A 15,110-nucleotide genomic window follows, 5' to 3' on the forward strand; every position below is an offset into this window, starting at 1 on the left:
ACCTCATTATATACACTTTGAAACCTTTTATATTAAACATTACTTTTTAGGCCAAACTCATGATCATTTAGGCATTTTATGGATGCACCACATAATTTGTTAATCACATACTGCCAGAGGTTTAGGCAGCTTCAAGATTTTTTTTAGTATTTCACATAAAATCGAATCACTGCTTACCTCTACTTAAACGGCTGGAATTACTGATACCTGTTTCACCAGAACGCCTCAGGTCTTGCTCCTGCTGAAGTCTTTGAATCATACTGTCTAGTGGGCTGATTTCCTGATTTGCTTGCTGGCTTAAAACTTGGTTCAGACCTATTTAAAATCACAAAAAATGCTAAGGATACTTTAGTCACTTTATTCAGGAGCCTTACTTATGAATTAAAATTAAACATAAATTTTATTTGGGTGAAAGAGCAAAAATGATGGGGGTAAAAAAAAAGAAAACATCCAAATAATCTTAATATATTAAAAATAACAATGGTCATGATAAGTAACATTTGTTTAGTATTTACCATGAGCAAGGCAATCAATCCTTACAAACCTTATGAGATACACATTATTACTAATTTCACTTTGTAGATCAGAAAACCAAAATAACTCCTTAAAAGTGGCAAAAGTAAGATTTCAATTCAGGTCACATTTTCTTTTAAAAAGAACAATTTGATTACCCACCACTCCTTCCAGAAAACTTTACTGATTTATTTATTCAACAAATTCTTGAGTACCTAAAATGTATTAGAAACTGTGTCAGAGAGAGGGGAGAATCCAGTGGTGCATAAGAGAAATCAAGGTTCCTGCCCCTCAAAATACTTACATTCTGATGAGACAGTAAATAAATGCAGATCATTAAAAATGTTAAGGAGGAAAAGGAGTGATAGATACATAGAGAAAGATGGAAGGAAGGGAAATGGGAACAACTTAAGGTGAGTCAGTAAAGTCAGAGAAGTCAGCTTTCTTTAAAAAGAGAACATTTGAACTGAGGCTTAAGGAATGAGAAAAAATAGCCAGCCATGTGAAGAGCTAGAAAAAAGAACACTTCATATGGAGGAACTAATAAGGTCTTAGATTCTTTGAGATTGTTAACTATTAAAGTCTTAGATTCCATGTATTAACACACATTAAGTTTTACATACATCCAGATAGTGAGGTCTGCTGGACTGTACTTCTCTTTAAAAGTAGAAGCAGGGACTACTCCTCTAATGCTTCGCCTCACCCTCACCTAAATGGCCATGTTTAGTTCCAAGAGTGGCCCTTCTCATTCAACATGTCCATCTTCATTGTAATTTCATGCCCAATCCTTTATGAAAAATAAGTCGGGTTCGCCATAATGAAATGAGACTGATATTTCTGTTTCGCTTACAGAATTTAAGTTCATTATTTAAAAAACATTCACCACAAATACTACATCCCTTATGTGTTCTTTACATCTACTTAGAGGGTTATGCCCATTAAGCTGGAGTCCAGAACTTAAAAATATTTTATAAATATCTTTCTTGTCTAAAATGTAGCAAAAGAATTTACAATTCTAAAACTAGTATAACCTTATTTATAGAGCCTCTCCATTATCATCACTTGGTAAACTAGTGCTACACTTCTTATCAAAAGGGAGAAGGGGGGTCTGCACACCTTATCTCTATTTACTCAGCTTCTATATTCATTCTTCAACTATTTCACTTTCACCCTCCATTCCTTCACCAAAGCATCCACTACCCAATCAATGGTCACTTTATGTCCCTATCTCATTTCCTTCATAATTACCCTTTAACAGTTGATCACTTCTGAAAACAATCTTCAATACGTACGCCGTCTTGTCCTACTCTCTGCCTCACATCATACTATTCCCTCTAATAACATTTATTACAATTTTTAACTATATATTTGTTTACAACTGTACATATAAATTTATTTAATCCACTCCATGGAGGCAATATCTTTTCTGTTTAATTCACTACTCATGGCCTGGAGGGTGTCAGGAAAAGCATATTCTCAATAAATGTTGCTGAGCAAATAAATAAATGAAAATTACGTATCCATCTCATAACCAAATAGATTATAAATGAGTACAGACCAAAATTATTGCTTTAAAAATCCAAAGTCCCTTATTTAGCTTGTAAATCTTAAGCATTAACTCAAAGAAGTTTAGAAAAGTACAGAACAGTAAATTTAGCTTCTCATTTCCTCATCCAATTAGAAACAAAATTTTATTCAATTACTAGTTTTCAAAAATTTCAGTAGAAAGAGAAAATTTTGGTTATCTATGGAAATGAGCACCTACCTGAGGAAGTTACTCCCATCTGAGGGATGAGTTGCTCCTCCCTGCAATTTTCCCGACCAGGGACTAATCTTTGATATCTTGATGGATGTGGGTTACCATCAACATCAACCAAAAAAGGGGGAGGCATGAGATGAGGTGCTTGCTGAGTCTGTTCATCTAATACAAAATTGTTGGCATCACGGATCAGAGGCCGATAATCACTATGAAAGAACATCTGATCTGCTATCTAAAAAAAGGAAAGCCAATAAAAGACTGAAGGAAGATTTACAATAGTAAATAAACATCTACATTTCTAATGAAAACATTGAAATACATAACTTATATTATTTTTTAATTAGCTGTACAGAACTTTATATAAAATATTTAATATGTTGTCAAGAAATAATCAACCACATACAAATTTATACATTCATATACACACGAAATTCTTGAGGTTTGCTCAATAGACTGAAAAACTGAGTCACATGCTATAAATGTACACTACACCAAAAAACCTGAAGGATGTGCACTCTGGCTTTTCTCAGTTACAATAAGCAGTAATAGAACTAGGAAGCATTGGTGAAGTAAAATAGTTGTAGATTTTAAGAAATGTGTCTAAATATGATCAGAATGTAGTTTAAATTCGAATCTGTATTTTCTTTTTTAATTATTTTCTATTTTATCTATAGTTTCTACATTTTTACAATGAACATTTTACTTTTTATAATCAGAAAAGCATCTGCTTTAAATTTTCTCTGAAACAAGAGAATACATACAAAAAGTAAATATTAAAAGAATTATTTAATTTCAAATTAAGTGATAAAATCAATTGTAGGCATAAATTAATCAGTAGTACTTTTATTTTCACAGAGCTACCATGCTTTATCTTATGTTTTTAATTCCTGAATATAGTAATTAGTTGCCTTAGCATTTTACAAAAGGAAATCATTCAATACATTTTTTGTTTCAATTAAACTTTTAAAAGAAACCACTTACACAATTTTTAAAAACCCTTACATATCCAACAAGCATGTTTTATGTAACACCAATTATAAAGACATTTTCTCTATAATTTTTGAAATAAAAATTTATTAATATCAACTTATTTCTGTCATACCTGTAAGCTTAAAAGATTTACCGGTCAATTTGGTATTTTTAAAAATTAAACTATGAATTATTCAATTTTTAACTATTATACCTTTTATACCACTCCATCACAAATAAGCAATTTCTGTCTCTTAATCACTAATCTTATAGTCAGGGCCTTTAATATTTACACAACATTAGCTACATTAGTAGGTCATATATTTTTGAGAAACACATGAAAGTTACACATTCATAACCCAGATAAATGCACTTTATCTATAAAAATAAAACATTCTGGTTAATTTCAAAAAGCTCCTTTATGGACATCTTCTATCCCCAGCTTTTTTTTTTTAATAGATCAAAGACACAAAGATCATATAAAATGTTACCTTAAAAAATTTAAGAGGATCCCATATACCCCTACTCCCCCCCCCAACTCCTCCCCCATCATTTAGTTCTTTTTATCAGTGTGGCACATTCACTGCATTTAATACATTTTGGAGCACTGCTACACAGCATAGTTTAGGTTGTAGTTTTCGCTCTCTCCCAGTCCATTCAGTGGGTTATGGCAGGATATATGATGTCTTGCAACTGTCCCTGCAATATCATTCAGGACAACTCCAAGTTCTGAAAATGTCCCCATATCACAAATCTTCTTCCCTCTCCCTGCCCTCAGCAACTCCCGTGGCCACTGTCTCCACATCAGTGATAAAGTTTCTTCTCAGCTTTATACCCTAAGTTAAAAACTTGAATCTAGGTGGCTCTAGCAGGCTAACTTAAAACTATTCTTTCTGAAATACCTCGATTTTTAAGTGATATGGTCTAATTATTATCAAATGTCTATTACTGGAAAGTGATATTTAACACTTGCTGTCTTCATCCTCCTTTCATTAATAGAAATTACATTATTTGAAATACGATTTTTTAAAAGTTTTATGCTGAATGCACAAACAAATATGATTCTCACCACCCCCAAAATACAATCTCTAAACATCCCTGGATTTAAAATAAGCAAGAAAAGACAAAATGTAAGATGTATATTTGTCATACTCTACCTTATCATATTTGCTACTGGAACCAAAGCCAAATATTAAAAGATGTCCGTGAGAGTCTGTACATGCAAAATGCTGACCATCAGGAGAGCATTTGCAGTCAAATACTGCGCCATGTCCTTGGCCTTCAATCTGAAATATATTTAATCAACAATAAAAAAAAAATTGCCATTAAAATGTAAAGAGCTGGTCACTATTGTTTCTAGGATTTTATGATAAAAGATGTAAAAGCATGTATCATAATGAAGTAAAGACTAAATATAACAAACACATACAGCAATAAAATTTGTGAATATTCAGGAAAAGTGCCAGATTAATAGCCTTGAAAAACAAAGTGTTCTATTTATCCACAGACCAGAAACAATTCAGAAAATTAAAGAACACCAACTCTCCCCCACCCAGAGAATTCTGCTTCACACCTTTAACCCAGTTTTAAAATACAATTGCACCTTATATTTCACCTATCTCCTTTAATCACTGCCCCTTCTGCAAAGGCTGACAACATGTAGCAACTGTAGGATTTTTTGTAACTCTTGGAAGTAGTTGCCCAGAGATCACTGCTCAGGAGAATTAAAAAAAAATTTTTTTTAATAAACTCGCTGTTCTGACTTATCTTTTAAATGGTGAATTTCAAAGGTTAAAGAAAAGGTTTTTTTTACCTGATAATTGTTTTCTCTTTTCCAGTTCCATTAATCCAGAACGAATGGGTTTCTCCCTGCAACCTGTCAATCAAACAGAGGTGGCCAATCACCACTCTGAATTTTTTTGCTCTCAGTGCTTCTTCAGACTATGTTCCAGGTGAAAACTTCTTAGCAGTGTTCTGAAAGAGGTAAAAATTCTACCCTATCTAAAGCACATCTAGGGACTGAATTTCAGAAAACAACTAAAATAGGGAGCTGACTCCCTAACAAATAACAACTAAGGATAATTTTCAACAAATGGGATTGGATTTCTGGATTAGCAGAATCGGAACACAAACACTTTATCAGGTAAGAAACACCTCCTCTCTGTTCCGGTATCCACTGATCTAGAACAAATTGAGTTTCGTTAGCAATATCCCAGGAAATGCTTGGAAAAAGAGAAAAGTAGTAATTTTCTTTAGTATTAAAAACCTGGCATAGGTATGGATGCATGGTTTATCAAATACAGAAATAAAGTTAAAATTTAGAAGAAGAAAAGTTGATTTCTCAAGAAAGTTAACATTTTGGTCAAAAGAGAAATATCACTCTAAAAGGAAGGGCTCTACCTAAGAAGTTAATGTAATACCACTATTGGGAGAACCTCAAAAAGAAAACTAACTTTTCCTCTGGGGTTCGTTAAAAAGAAGAAATGCACATACTAGTGCTTATTTAGCGCTGTTTTTGGATGGTGGTGATAATGAAAAAGAAATAAGAATAACACTCCTTAAAATTTAATATTAATGAAAATTATCAAATTCCCCTATAGTCTAATATACATAAGGATTTACCATAAAAGTAAGACAATGAATCATAAGTGAAACAAGATTGTTTCTTGGTTGTGAAGAAAGTTGGAGGATAAGATAGCAGAAGAAGGTAAATGATTCCAAGTCTAACTGAAAACTATTCAAAAATGAGAAAGAACAGGATTATTTCTCCAGATTAACAAATGGAGATTAGAAGCCATATAGCTTGGTATTTGCCTTTTACAAAAGACTACAAGTAGAAATGTCAGGATTCAATCCTCTATTTTTCAATGTTTTCTTGACAAACAGAAAAACGTTAAGTTACATAAACTGTTATAACTAACTACATGAACAAATTTTACCTCTAAATAGAACTTTTCATTAAAATCTCAAGATCAGAGATTTCAAACTGCCTTGGCAGTGTGTTATTTGAACTTCATTATTTCAGTTTCATTCAAAATTCCACAGCAAAGTCAGAAAACAAAAAAGCAACTTTATAAATCCACTCTAATAAATGCTAAGACTATAATAATTACAAATTTAATTTCAAAATTCTAAGTATACCGCAGAACAGAGGAAGAGATTTGAAAGAAGTCAGATAGAGGAATGCCAAAGGAAATTTGACGTGTTCATATGTATGGTATCCATGTGATGTTTAAACAATCTCACTTGATAATTTTTACCTTTTTGTTTGTTGTAATCAACCCTATATACCCATGCTATATTCTAATGCTGCCACATTTATAGTTACAGAAAATCTCTAAAGGAGTATCTGGTAGAGTTAGAATTTATAATGCTTTTTAAAAAAAAAGAAAAGTAAGGAAAAAATAGCAGCCATATTTAAGACCACTGTGTCCCCTATATATCATGTTTCATTTTAAATATGGCAGAATTATATAAATATTATTGGTGTAAGGCATCTGTTAAATTCCAAAGTGGTTTTTATATGGAGAAAATGAAAGAACATAACAAACACCTCAGGAAAAAGAAGTACATTATCTGGATTAGCCATTGTTCATTAAAGAAGGTATTAAAAGTATCTCATAAACAATTTAGAAAAGGTCCCTATAACCTTATTAATTAAAAAAACAAGTTTATCCTTACTAACTCCTCAGAAAATACTCTTACCTATAAAGGTAGAGTAGGTTTTTCCAAAGAGTTGATATAAAGTAGGGAAATATTTCATTTTCACTACCTACTAAAAATATCCTATTTTTGTGATTTATGTCATGAATAACTCACTCAACCAGAAAAGTTAAGTTTTTCCAAAAAGGATTTCATCTTTCTAAACCAAGTTTCAAAGTATTTATGAGTTAAGAGTTCTTAAAGGAAAAGTTTAACACTGAAGGCACTACTGGAATATATAAGTTGTATATACAGAAAGCAATAAGGTTTACTGCTGATCTTCGAAAATCAAAAGGAATAAATTATCTTCTATCCATATTAAAGGTATATGTACATTTCAGAAATTTAAATGAATGCTACCAAGAAATGAGTCAACGTAAAATTTAATATTGTTTATAGCTTAAGATAGTATTTATTGCATACCAGTAAAATAATTTTAAAACACAAAGAAGTTACTAAGTAATAATGACAAACTTTCAAAATAAGTAAATTTTAGATGATTATCTAATAAAATTCAAGCATGCTTGCTATACATCATTTGGGATATATATATAAAGACCATATAATAAAACTCATACATAGTAAATAAAAATAAGGAAGAGCTAAGGTAAGCCACAAGATGGTTTTTGTCTAGAACTGCAAGGTCTTCAAGAAAAATAGGAGTAGTAGTTCAAAGAAAAAAGAAAAATATATTCAAAGATTACGATAAAGTTTTCTGGTTTCTTTTTAATGCAAGAAATAAGAGCATCAGACAAATTAAAATTAACAAGAGTCCCTTGTTAAAAAACTGTCATACTGACTAAAGAATTTTAGAAATTTTACCACAAAATGAACAGTACAATCTTGTTAAGAGATTAGAGATTTATACTAAACTTAAAAGAAATCACATCAATAAAAAAATTTGAGTCAAGAGATTTGATGATGCTGGAATTGCTACATTTAAGCAAAATTTCTAGAACCTTTTTTGAGGCAGAGTACTACACACAACTTCTAGTATGTTTCGTGAAATAAAAAGATGAGTTAACTATGAAAGACAGAGGAAGGAGGACTAATACTCAAAAGACTATCTGTGGAATGATGAAGATAAATGATCACTAAGTTCTATACACTTCTAAAATCTTACCATCTGATGTTCAAGAAGGCTTGTTGGAAGAACGAGACAAATGTGGAAATGAGATATATTACAAATCATTAGAATGCAGATTAAAATAAAAGGGTCTGAATTGTATGAATAATGAGGACCATATACAAAAAGCTGAAACTTGGAAGTATATACTCTTAGAGGACCTCAACAAGAAGCAAGACTGAAAATAACACCTTAGGCAGAATCATTGTCTTATGGATTGTTGCAACTCTATGACCAGTGTCACTTTGTCGTATTTATTTTTCCTTTCCTAGAAATGCTTCAAAAGTGAAAATTATGGATCTTCTAAATACCCGAATAATTTTACAAGATAGACTCATACACCAAGAATAAAAGAGCCATAAAATTGAATTTCTGTTAAGAATTACCCTTAAAAAGTCTTTCCTTACGTAAAATAACTTTTAGATTAGAGTTTATCCACAAGGGGGAAAATTAACTAAGAATGTATACTAGAGATGTAAGAAAGGACACTGGCATACACATGTTTAAAATATGCTTTGGCCACCTTCCCAACATTACTATGGTTTTTGTGTAAACAAAGAAAGTACCTTAAGGGAAGACATCCACATTTCAGTAATCCAGATGTTATCAAATTACTTTAAAAAATCATACTGAATGTTACTTTAAATATTGAATTATCATATATGAATTAAGGATAGCCAATTAAATATTCATGATTGAATTTGAAGAATCAGCTCTAAATATTCATTTGAAAAGAAAAATATCTCACCAAAATAAATAGTACATTGTCAAATTTAATGGCATTTTGTAACTCATACTCAGATTTCTCTGAGGAGAGCAACATTATGGATTAAGCCCTCTCTGAAATTTGTTCTCTTCCTTGTCATCTCTGTGACATGATATTTGCATGATGTCATCCTAACACTCTAAAGATCTCGATCTCTTCTCCCGTCTGCTAAACATGAGTATTTCCAAAGTTCAATTCTAAACATTCTATATTTTATCTCCAAGAGGAGACAAACACCATTCTATGTGGAAGATGCCAACATTCTTTCTCTCTACTTCTACTTCCAAGTCCCAGCTGGCCATTTCTACATAGGCAGTCCAAATACTATCTCACAATAAACATATGTAAAAATGAACTGAAAAAAAAAATATCCATTCTCCCTATATCTTTCCTATTTCCATTAATTAAATATCAAAGGTTCAACATTCTCAACATACCTATTAAATATTCCTTTCCTATCGCTCTCCAACATTCTCAACACACCTATTAAATCTTCTCTTCCTGTTGCTTTCCAGGCCCCAATCTCCGTATCAGTCACAAAACAAAGATATCTTAGTTTTTATTTCTTCACAAATTTCCTACTATTACTATAATTTTTCCTTATGATTTTCATGATTAAAGTAGTTCTCTACCCACATATCCAATTTTATGCCTGAAATACTACTACTGGCAACCAAACTATTTTTCTCTTAGTTTCTGGACTATCCTATAATTGGATTTATCAAAACTTCTACCATGTTCACCTCAACTTGGGCTTGTCATCTCATTTATTATTTCCAAAATCTATTCACGATACACTTTCTAAATTTCTTTATGAATACATTGTAACATTTCTTAAATTAATAATCCTCATATTCATAAAATTCATTCCGTTTATTTATTCAATTCCTATTTATCTTTCAAGGAATACTTCTAATTCCTCTTCCTCAACAAAACCCTTTCTGACCCACCTACCTTGAAGTACTTGCTGTTATCTTTAAAACTGTCTTAGCAATTCTTTTCTCATTCGTTATGTTACTATTTGTGAATACTTACCAACATTTATCATTTCGAGTACGCTTTATCTCCCCAGCCTATGCACAAAATAATGACTCAAATATCTGCTAATCAAAATGTCTTCACTTGTGTGTTCATTTTGCATAATTCTGCATATTTTACCTTTAAACTTATCAAATCTCAAATAATCTTGTGATTATGAAGCATGTCAAAATACTACAGAAAAGTAATTCGCCAAATACAATACAGGAGGACAAGCTACAGACAGACTCATATTCATGGCAACAAATTTTAAGATGTCTTTACTCAGAAACAGATGAAAAAGAGACAGAATTTAAAGAACCCCAGAAACCTGGAAATGACAAAAACAAAAGTATATGATCAGAAAACTGAAGGTAATTTTCTCACCCAGAGAAGTTGAAACAAGGACTGTAAGTCTTAGAGGGTCCTTTAAACATACATATTGTGGGTATAATATTATCTTCATAGAAGATATATAGAGAAATAGAAAAATTCTTGAAATCCTGATTTGCAAGAGAAAACACAATTATGAGATATACCTATTTTGAGATTCTCTTTCTCCCTTCCCTAGATACATGCAGGTACAATCATTTAAAATTAAATAGAGGTCACACTGAGAACACATTAATGTCAGAAGACGTATGCATTTGCAAAAATTCTGAGTGATGATTGGCAGCCTCTGCTTGTTTAGAACGTTGCAAGGAGAGATATATTGTTCTGGATTAGTGGACACTGGAAATTTTTTTTTAATCTTAGGTAAAAGAAAGGTTATAAGAACAATTATTAAAATAAGTGAAAATTTAATCAGGTAAATAAAAATTGTTATTTGGAATTCACCCGTGAAACAACAAAATTAAGCCATAAATCAAATTCAGTAAAATCCCTTTCTAGCAAGAAACATATTATAGTCTTCAATTAAAATCAACCAGACAGGGAGCAACAAACTACAGCTTGAATAACATGACAGAAATAGATAGATGTGGAGATAGAAATAGTTGAAGACACAGCTACTGCTAAATATATAGAGAAAAGAGAACAAGAGTGACAAAGCAAAAGTGCCAAAGATGTAAAGAAAGCTAACAAATCCTACACTCCAAACCTCTTGTATTTACTATATAATATTCAAATGGCCTAGTACTAAGAAATTTGAAGTTTCTTTTCAAATTTTTTCAAATTAATGTAATATTCATTTAGGTAAACTTGCAGTTAAAAGTTAGTTAAGCCACTACAACTTAACAGAAAAAAAGTTTCTATGAAGCAATTTTATATTTAAGAACATTTAAGGTTATAAGTAAACTCCTAAACTGACTTTCATCTTTCAGGGAATTGGAGCATTATAAGGCCTTCAGAGAGTGTGCATGCATTTTCAAGTTATTTCCGAGAATAATTTACCTGATTTTTAGTATTTAATAGTAGTTTACAGGACGTTTAAACTAGAGTTTAGAACAGCTCCCATCAAAACAAAGCTATACTGACAGTTACCCTCATGCTAATTCCAAAGACAAAAATGTGGGCTCCCTAAGATATACCTCGACTGGTTTGGGATATTCTTAATATATACTCCTTGCCTTTAATAAGATAGTCAAATAAACGATACTTTTCCTCTGAATATTCAAGTTACATAAGTTATATAAGGACTGTTTGACTTAAACACAAATAACTGACATAGTTATTAGATGAATATAGATAAGAAAAGCTTAAAGCTTAGGAATTTAGGTCTTTTTTTAAAAAAAAGAATTTGTCTATGTTCACAACCTTTTCTATTACATTCTCTTTAATTTATTCCCTGGTTCATTTAAACAAAAACAAAGCCAAAAATGCTTGAGATTCCCACCTTACATAATATTCTTTTTAACAAATACTTTAAAATTTTAAGAATATTTTATCTTTAGTTAAAGATGAGAGAATAAGAGGGTGAGAGTGCAGGGAAGATGTACTGTCTATTCCACTTCATGCCCAGTTTTAGTTTCTTTGAAAACATTTTACTTGTCACATACTTCTTGGAAGCAATAAAACCAAACACAGTGCACTGCCCACCACCCACCCTCAGGCCCCAAATGTTCTTCTCATTTAGATCCTACATTAAGAAAATAACTAACAGTAAAAATAAGAAAAATAACCCCATCAGTCTATGCAATACCACAGGCAGATTGAGAAGCCATTTCTAAGATTTTTAAATGAAGCAAATTAGGCAATTATTTAAGTTGAAAGGGAACTAACTTCCCTTATCTCAAACACCAATCACAAACCTTTTAATTTATTCACAGGTGTCCTAAAATAAAGTATGAAAAAAATTTTAAAATTATGTGTCATGCCCTGATACAAGGAATAAAAAAGAAAATTAGATATTTATCTGAATGGTGAAAATCAGTACAATATTAAAATATTGGTATCTCATATGATCAGCAATTTGATTTTATTAAAATATAATTATTATATATTTTAAAAATTCAGTCTTTCATTTAAAGAGTTTTGGGCAAAGTGGGATTCTTTTTTTTACTATTTCAAAAAGGAATTTTTATTTCTATAACATAAGGTGTAGTAAAATAATATAAAACATTGAATTAACTTTTGCTTTATTTCCATTATCTTTTGCAGATTATAAGATTTAAGTGGAAAATTCAATAATCATAAAAAGGACCAATATTAAAGCAGTATAGCCAAAATAAACTATGTTAAAAAGATACCCACATAAGTTGTTGTTTGTTCTTTTTAGTTAACATTCCTTATGCTCTAGATGTAAAGGTGAATTTACTTATTTGTTCTATAAGCTTGAGTTTTAAAGTTCAAACAAAATACTAACTGACCTTAACATTTCATCAAAACCAAAACCCAACATTCATGATAGCGGACAATGAGAACACAAGTTTCTAATACTCTCTCAAACTGTTTTCCTTCGTTTTCTTAAAGAGTAATGCTGGATGCTTTATCTTCCATCTGCCCATAGATAAAACAAGCAGTGAAATGAACAAAAGAGCAAAGATCAAAAAGAAGGTATTTTGATAACTTATAAATTAGGAGACAGATAGAAAAGAAATTATCAGGTTGAAGAATAAGATCCCAAAAGATCTAATTAGAGTTGGTACCATTATGAAAACATTTCTCCACTATGCATATATCAACTATCAGGTATAGTTGCAAGTTAGCTGTAAAACTGACTTTGATAAGATCTAAAAAAAAAAACAACCATCACTAGATTTAGCATTAAGAATTCATTTGAAACAGGCAGAAAAACGTGTTTAAACTCCAAGTGTATGTATAATAACTGTATTTCATAGGCAGTTTGGCAAGGTAGTTCATCTTTTTAAAGTAATTTCCTCATTCTTAGGTATAATAAAATATACCCTAATATTTAACAAGTTTTCATGAGAGTCAAATGATAACAGATGTAGATGCATTCTGGGAGCCACTACAAACCAAAAATAAAAGGCATATCTTCATTTTAATGAAATTAAGGGTGGGTTTTCTGTTGGTTTTGTTTTTAATGTAAGCTTTTTTTTTTTGCAATCCTTTTTAGTTTGTATTTTGTTTTTCTCACAATTTGAACACCATGGATATCATCCTATTATACTTATTACATAATCAGTTTCTTCTGTCCTTTAGGGTTTTTTTTTTTCCATAAAGTGCTTAAATAAATAATTTTTAAGGCAGTAATTTAACAAATCCATCAGGTAATTTCAAAGTGAATATAATATAATATGGCTAAATTGTACTCCTGGTTGCATCACTAATTTGTAGTAGTCTAAACAAATTACTTAAATCTCCAAGAGCTACAAGTTTTACAGTGACTAAAAGCATGCAATATTAATGTGACAAACTTACCTGAAGAAAAAATTCACCTTTTAGTTAAAGGGTGAAAACAGTATTATAATTATGAGAGAAAACTTTTCCTCTACATTCTACCAGTACACAAATGCCCCTTGAAAATATGAAATTACTCAAGTTACTAAGATATATATATAGGTAGATAGATCTATATCTATCTGTCTAGCTTATCTACCTATCTTTCCCACAAAGCATCTTCTTTTGGAGCTATGAAGACAAACTGAGAAATAAAAATGACTAATATTCTTACTCAACAGAGATGCTCAAAAAATAAGCACACCAGAAACACAAGGATAGAAAAGGGAAAAACAAAATTCTTTACCATCATATTTAAGGATTTGCTTTTTCAAAAATCTCCTACATACATAAGCAAAGGAAATCCATCCATCATTAACAATCATCCTTCAAACAATTAACACTGTATTTTCAGACAATGAGAATTTCTCATTTACACTAAGGAGTATTCATAAAGACAGCTAAAGTTAGTTCCTTCACTAATAAAAATTCCCTTTATCTTCTGCTTGCTTACTAGGTAGAAGTAACTTTATTGTGATTACCAATCAAACCTTAACTTCATGAAGTTTTTTTCACAAACCATATTTCACAAATGAGTTTTGCAAAATAAATGTTTTACAAATTGATTCTAACCATATACACTATTAATTAGTTTTATATTTATTATTAAAGTATAATTTAATAATATAAATTACTAAATTACATTATTGTAATTGAATTTTTAAATATCAATTGAATTTTTAAAAATCTCAGCATACTGAAATAATGGAAATACACGTTTTCTTCTTGCTTTCTTTGCTGAAAGGTACCCCTGGTACACAGGAAGCAGATTTTTAAAAATGTGACTACGTAAACAGCAGCAATATTTGAGGAAGCTTTATACTTCATACAATGATTATAAAGGTATAGAAACACAGAACAGTAAACCGTATAAAAGCAATCATAGATGATCATATGTGGTATTAAACCACTGCAATTCAAATTCTCAGCAAAATGTGGAAAGGCTTAAACACAAATAAATATGTAATACACTCTAATGTGATAAAAGAAATGCCTAATTCTTTGGCTTTAATTTTCAAATAAGTATCTCTGAATCCAATTCTGTTACACTAGAGGACAGCTAAGGTAGTACATTACAATATAAATAATATTATTACTTCATGTTTTTCAAACATTTTTTTCTCATGTATATGGAATCTTCATATTGTTGCGTCTGTTGTCTAAGTTTAATTGTTAAAACTTTTATTTTTAAAGGTAAACTAGGTATCACAATATACAGGTATTGTAATATATACAATTTTCTTTCAAATTTACCATCTTAAAAAAATGTATGGAGTAAAATTTTTTATGGAAATTTTAAGTCAAATAATACATGAACCAATTCATAAATAGATTTCCTTTGTGATATGCAGAGCACC

The 15,110-nt window shown here is 30.7% G+C and overlaps 1 protein-coding gene across 3 annotated transcripts in view; it reads right to left on the reverse strand.

Annotated features, from left to right (window-relative positions):
• The window catches only part of PHIP (pleckstrin homology domain interacting protein), a 138,220-nt gene that overhangs the window by 61,003 nt on the left and 62,107 nt on the right, over window positions 1-15,110 (reverse strand). For all 3 annotated transcript variants that reach the window (XM_058307067.2, XM_058307065.2, XM_058307066.2), the window contains exons 16-18: window positions 4,399-4,527; window positions 2,279-2,504; window positions 178-315 (exon numbers count right to left, since the gene is read on the reverse strand). In XM_058307067.2, the coding sequence (XP_058163050.1) occupies window positions 178-315; window positions 2,279-2,504; window positions 4,399-4,527 (493 nt within the window). The remainder of the gene's footprint in view (window positions 1-177; window positions 316-2,278; window positions 2,505-4,398; window positions 4,528-15,110) is intronic.

This window comes from Dasypus novemcinctus, chromosome 11 (assembly GCF_030445035.2).
Source record: "Dasypus novemcinctus isolate mDasNov1 chromosome 11, mDasNov1.1.hap2, whole genome shotgun sequence".
Lineage (NCBI taxonomy): Eukaryota > Metazoa > Chordata > Mammalia > Cingulata > Dasypodidae > Dasypus > Dasypus novemcinctus.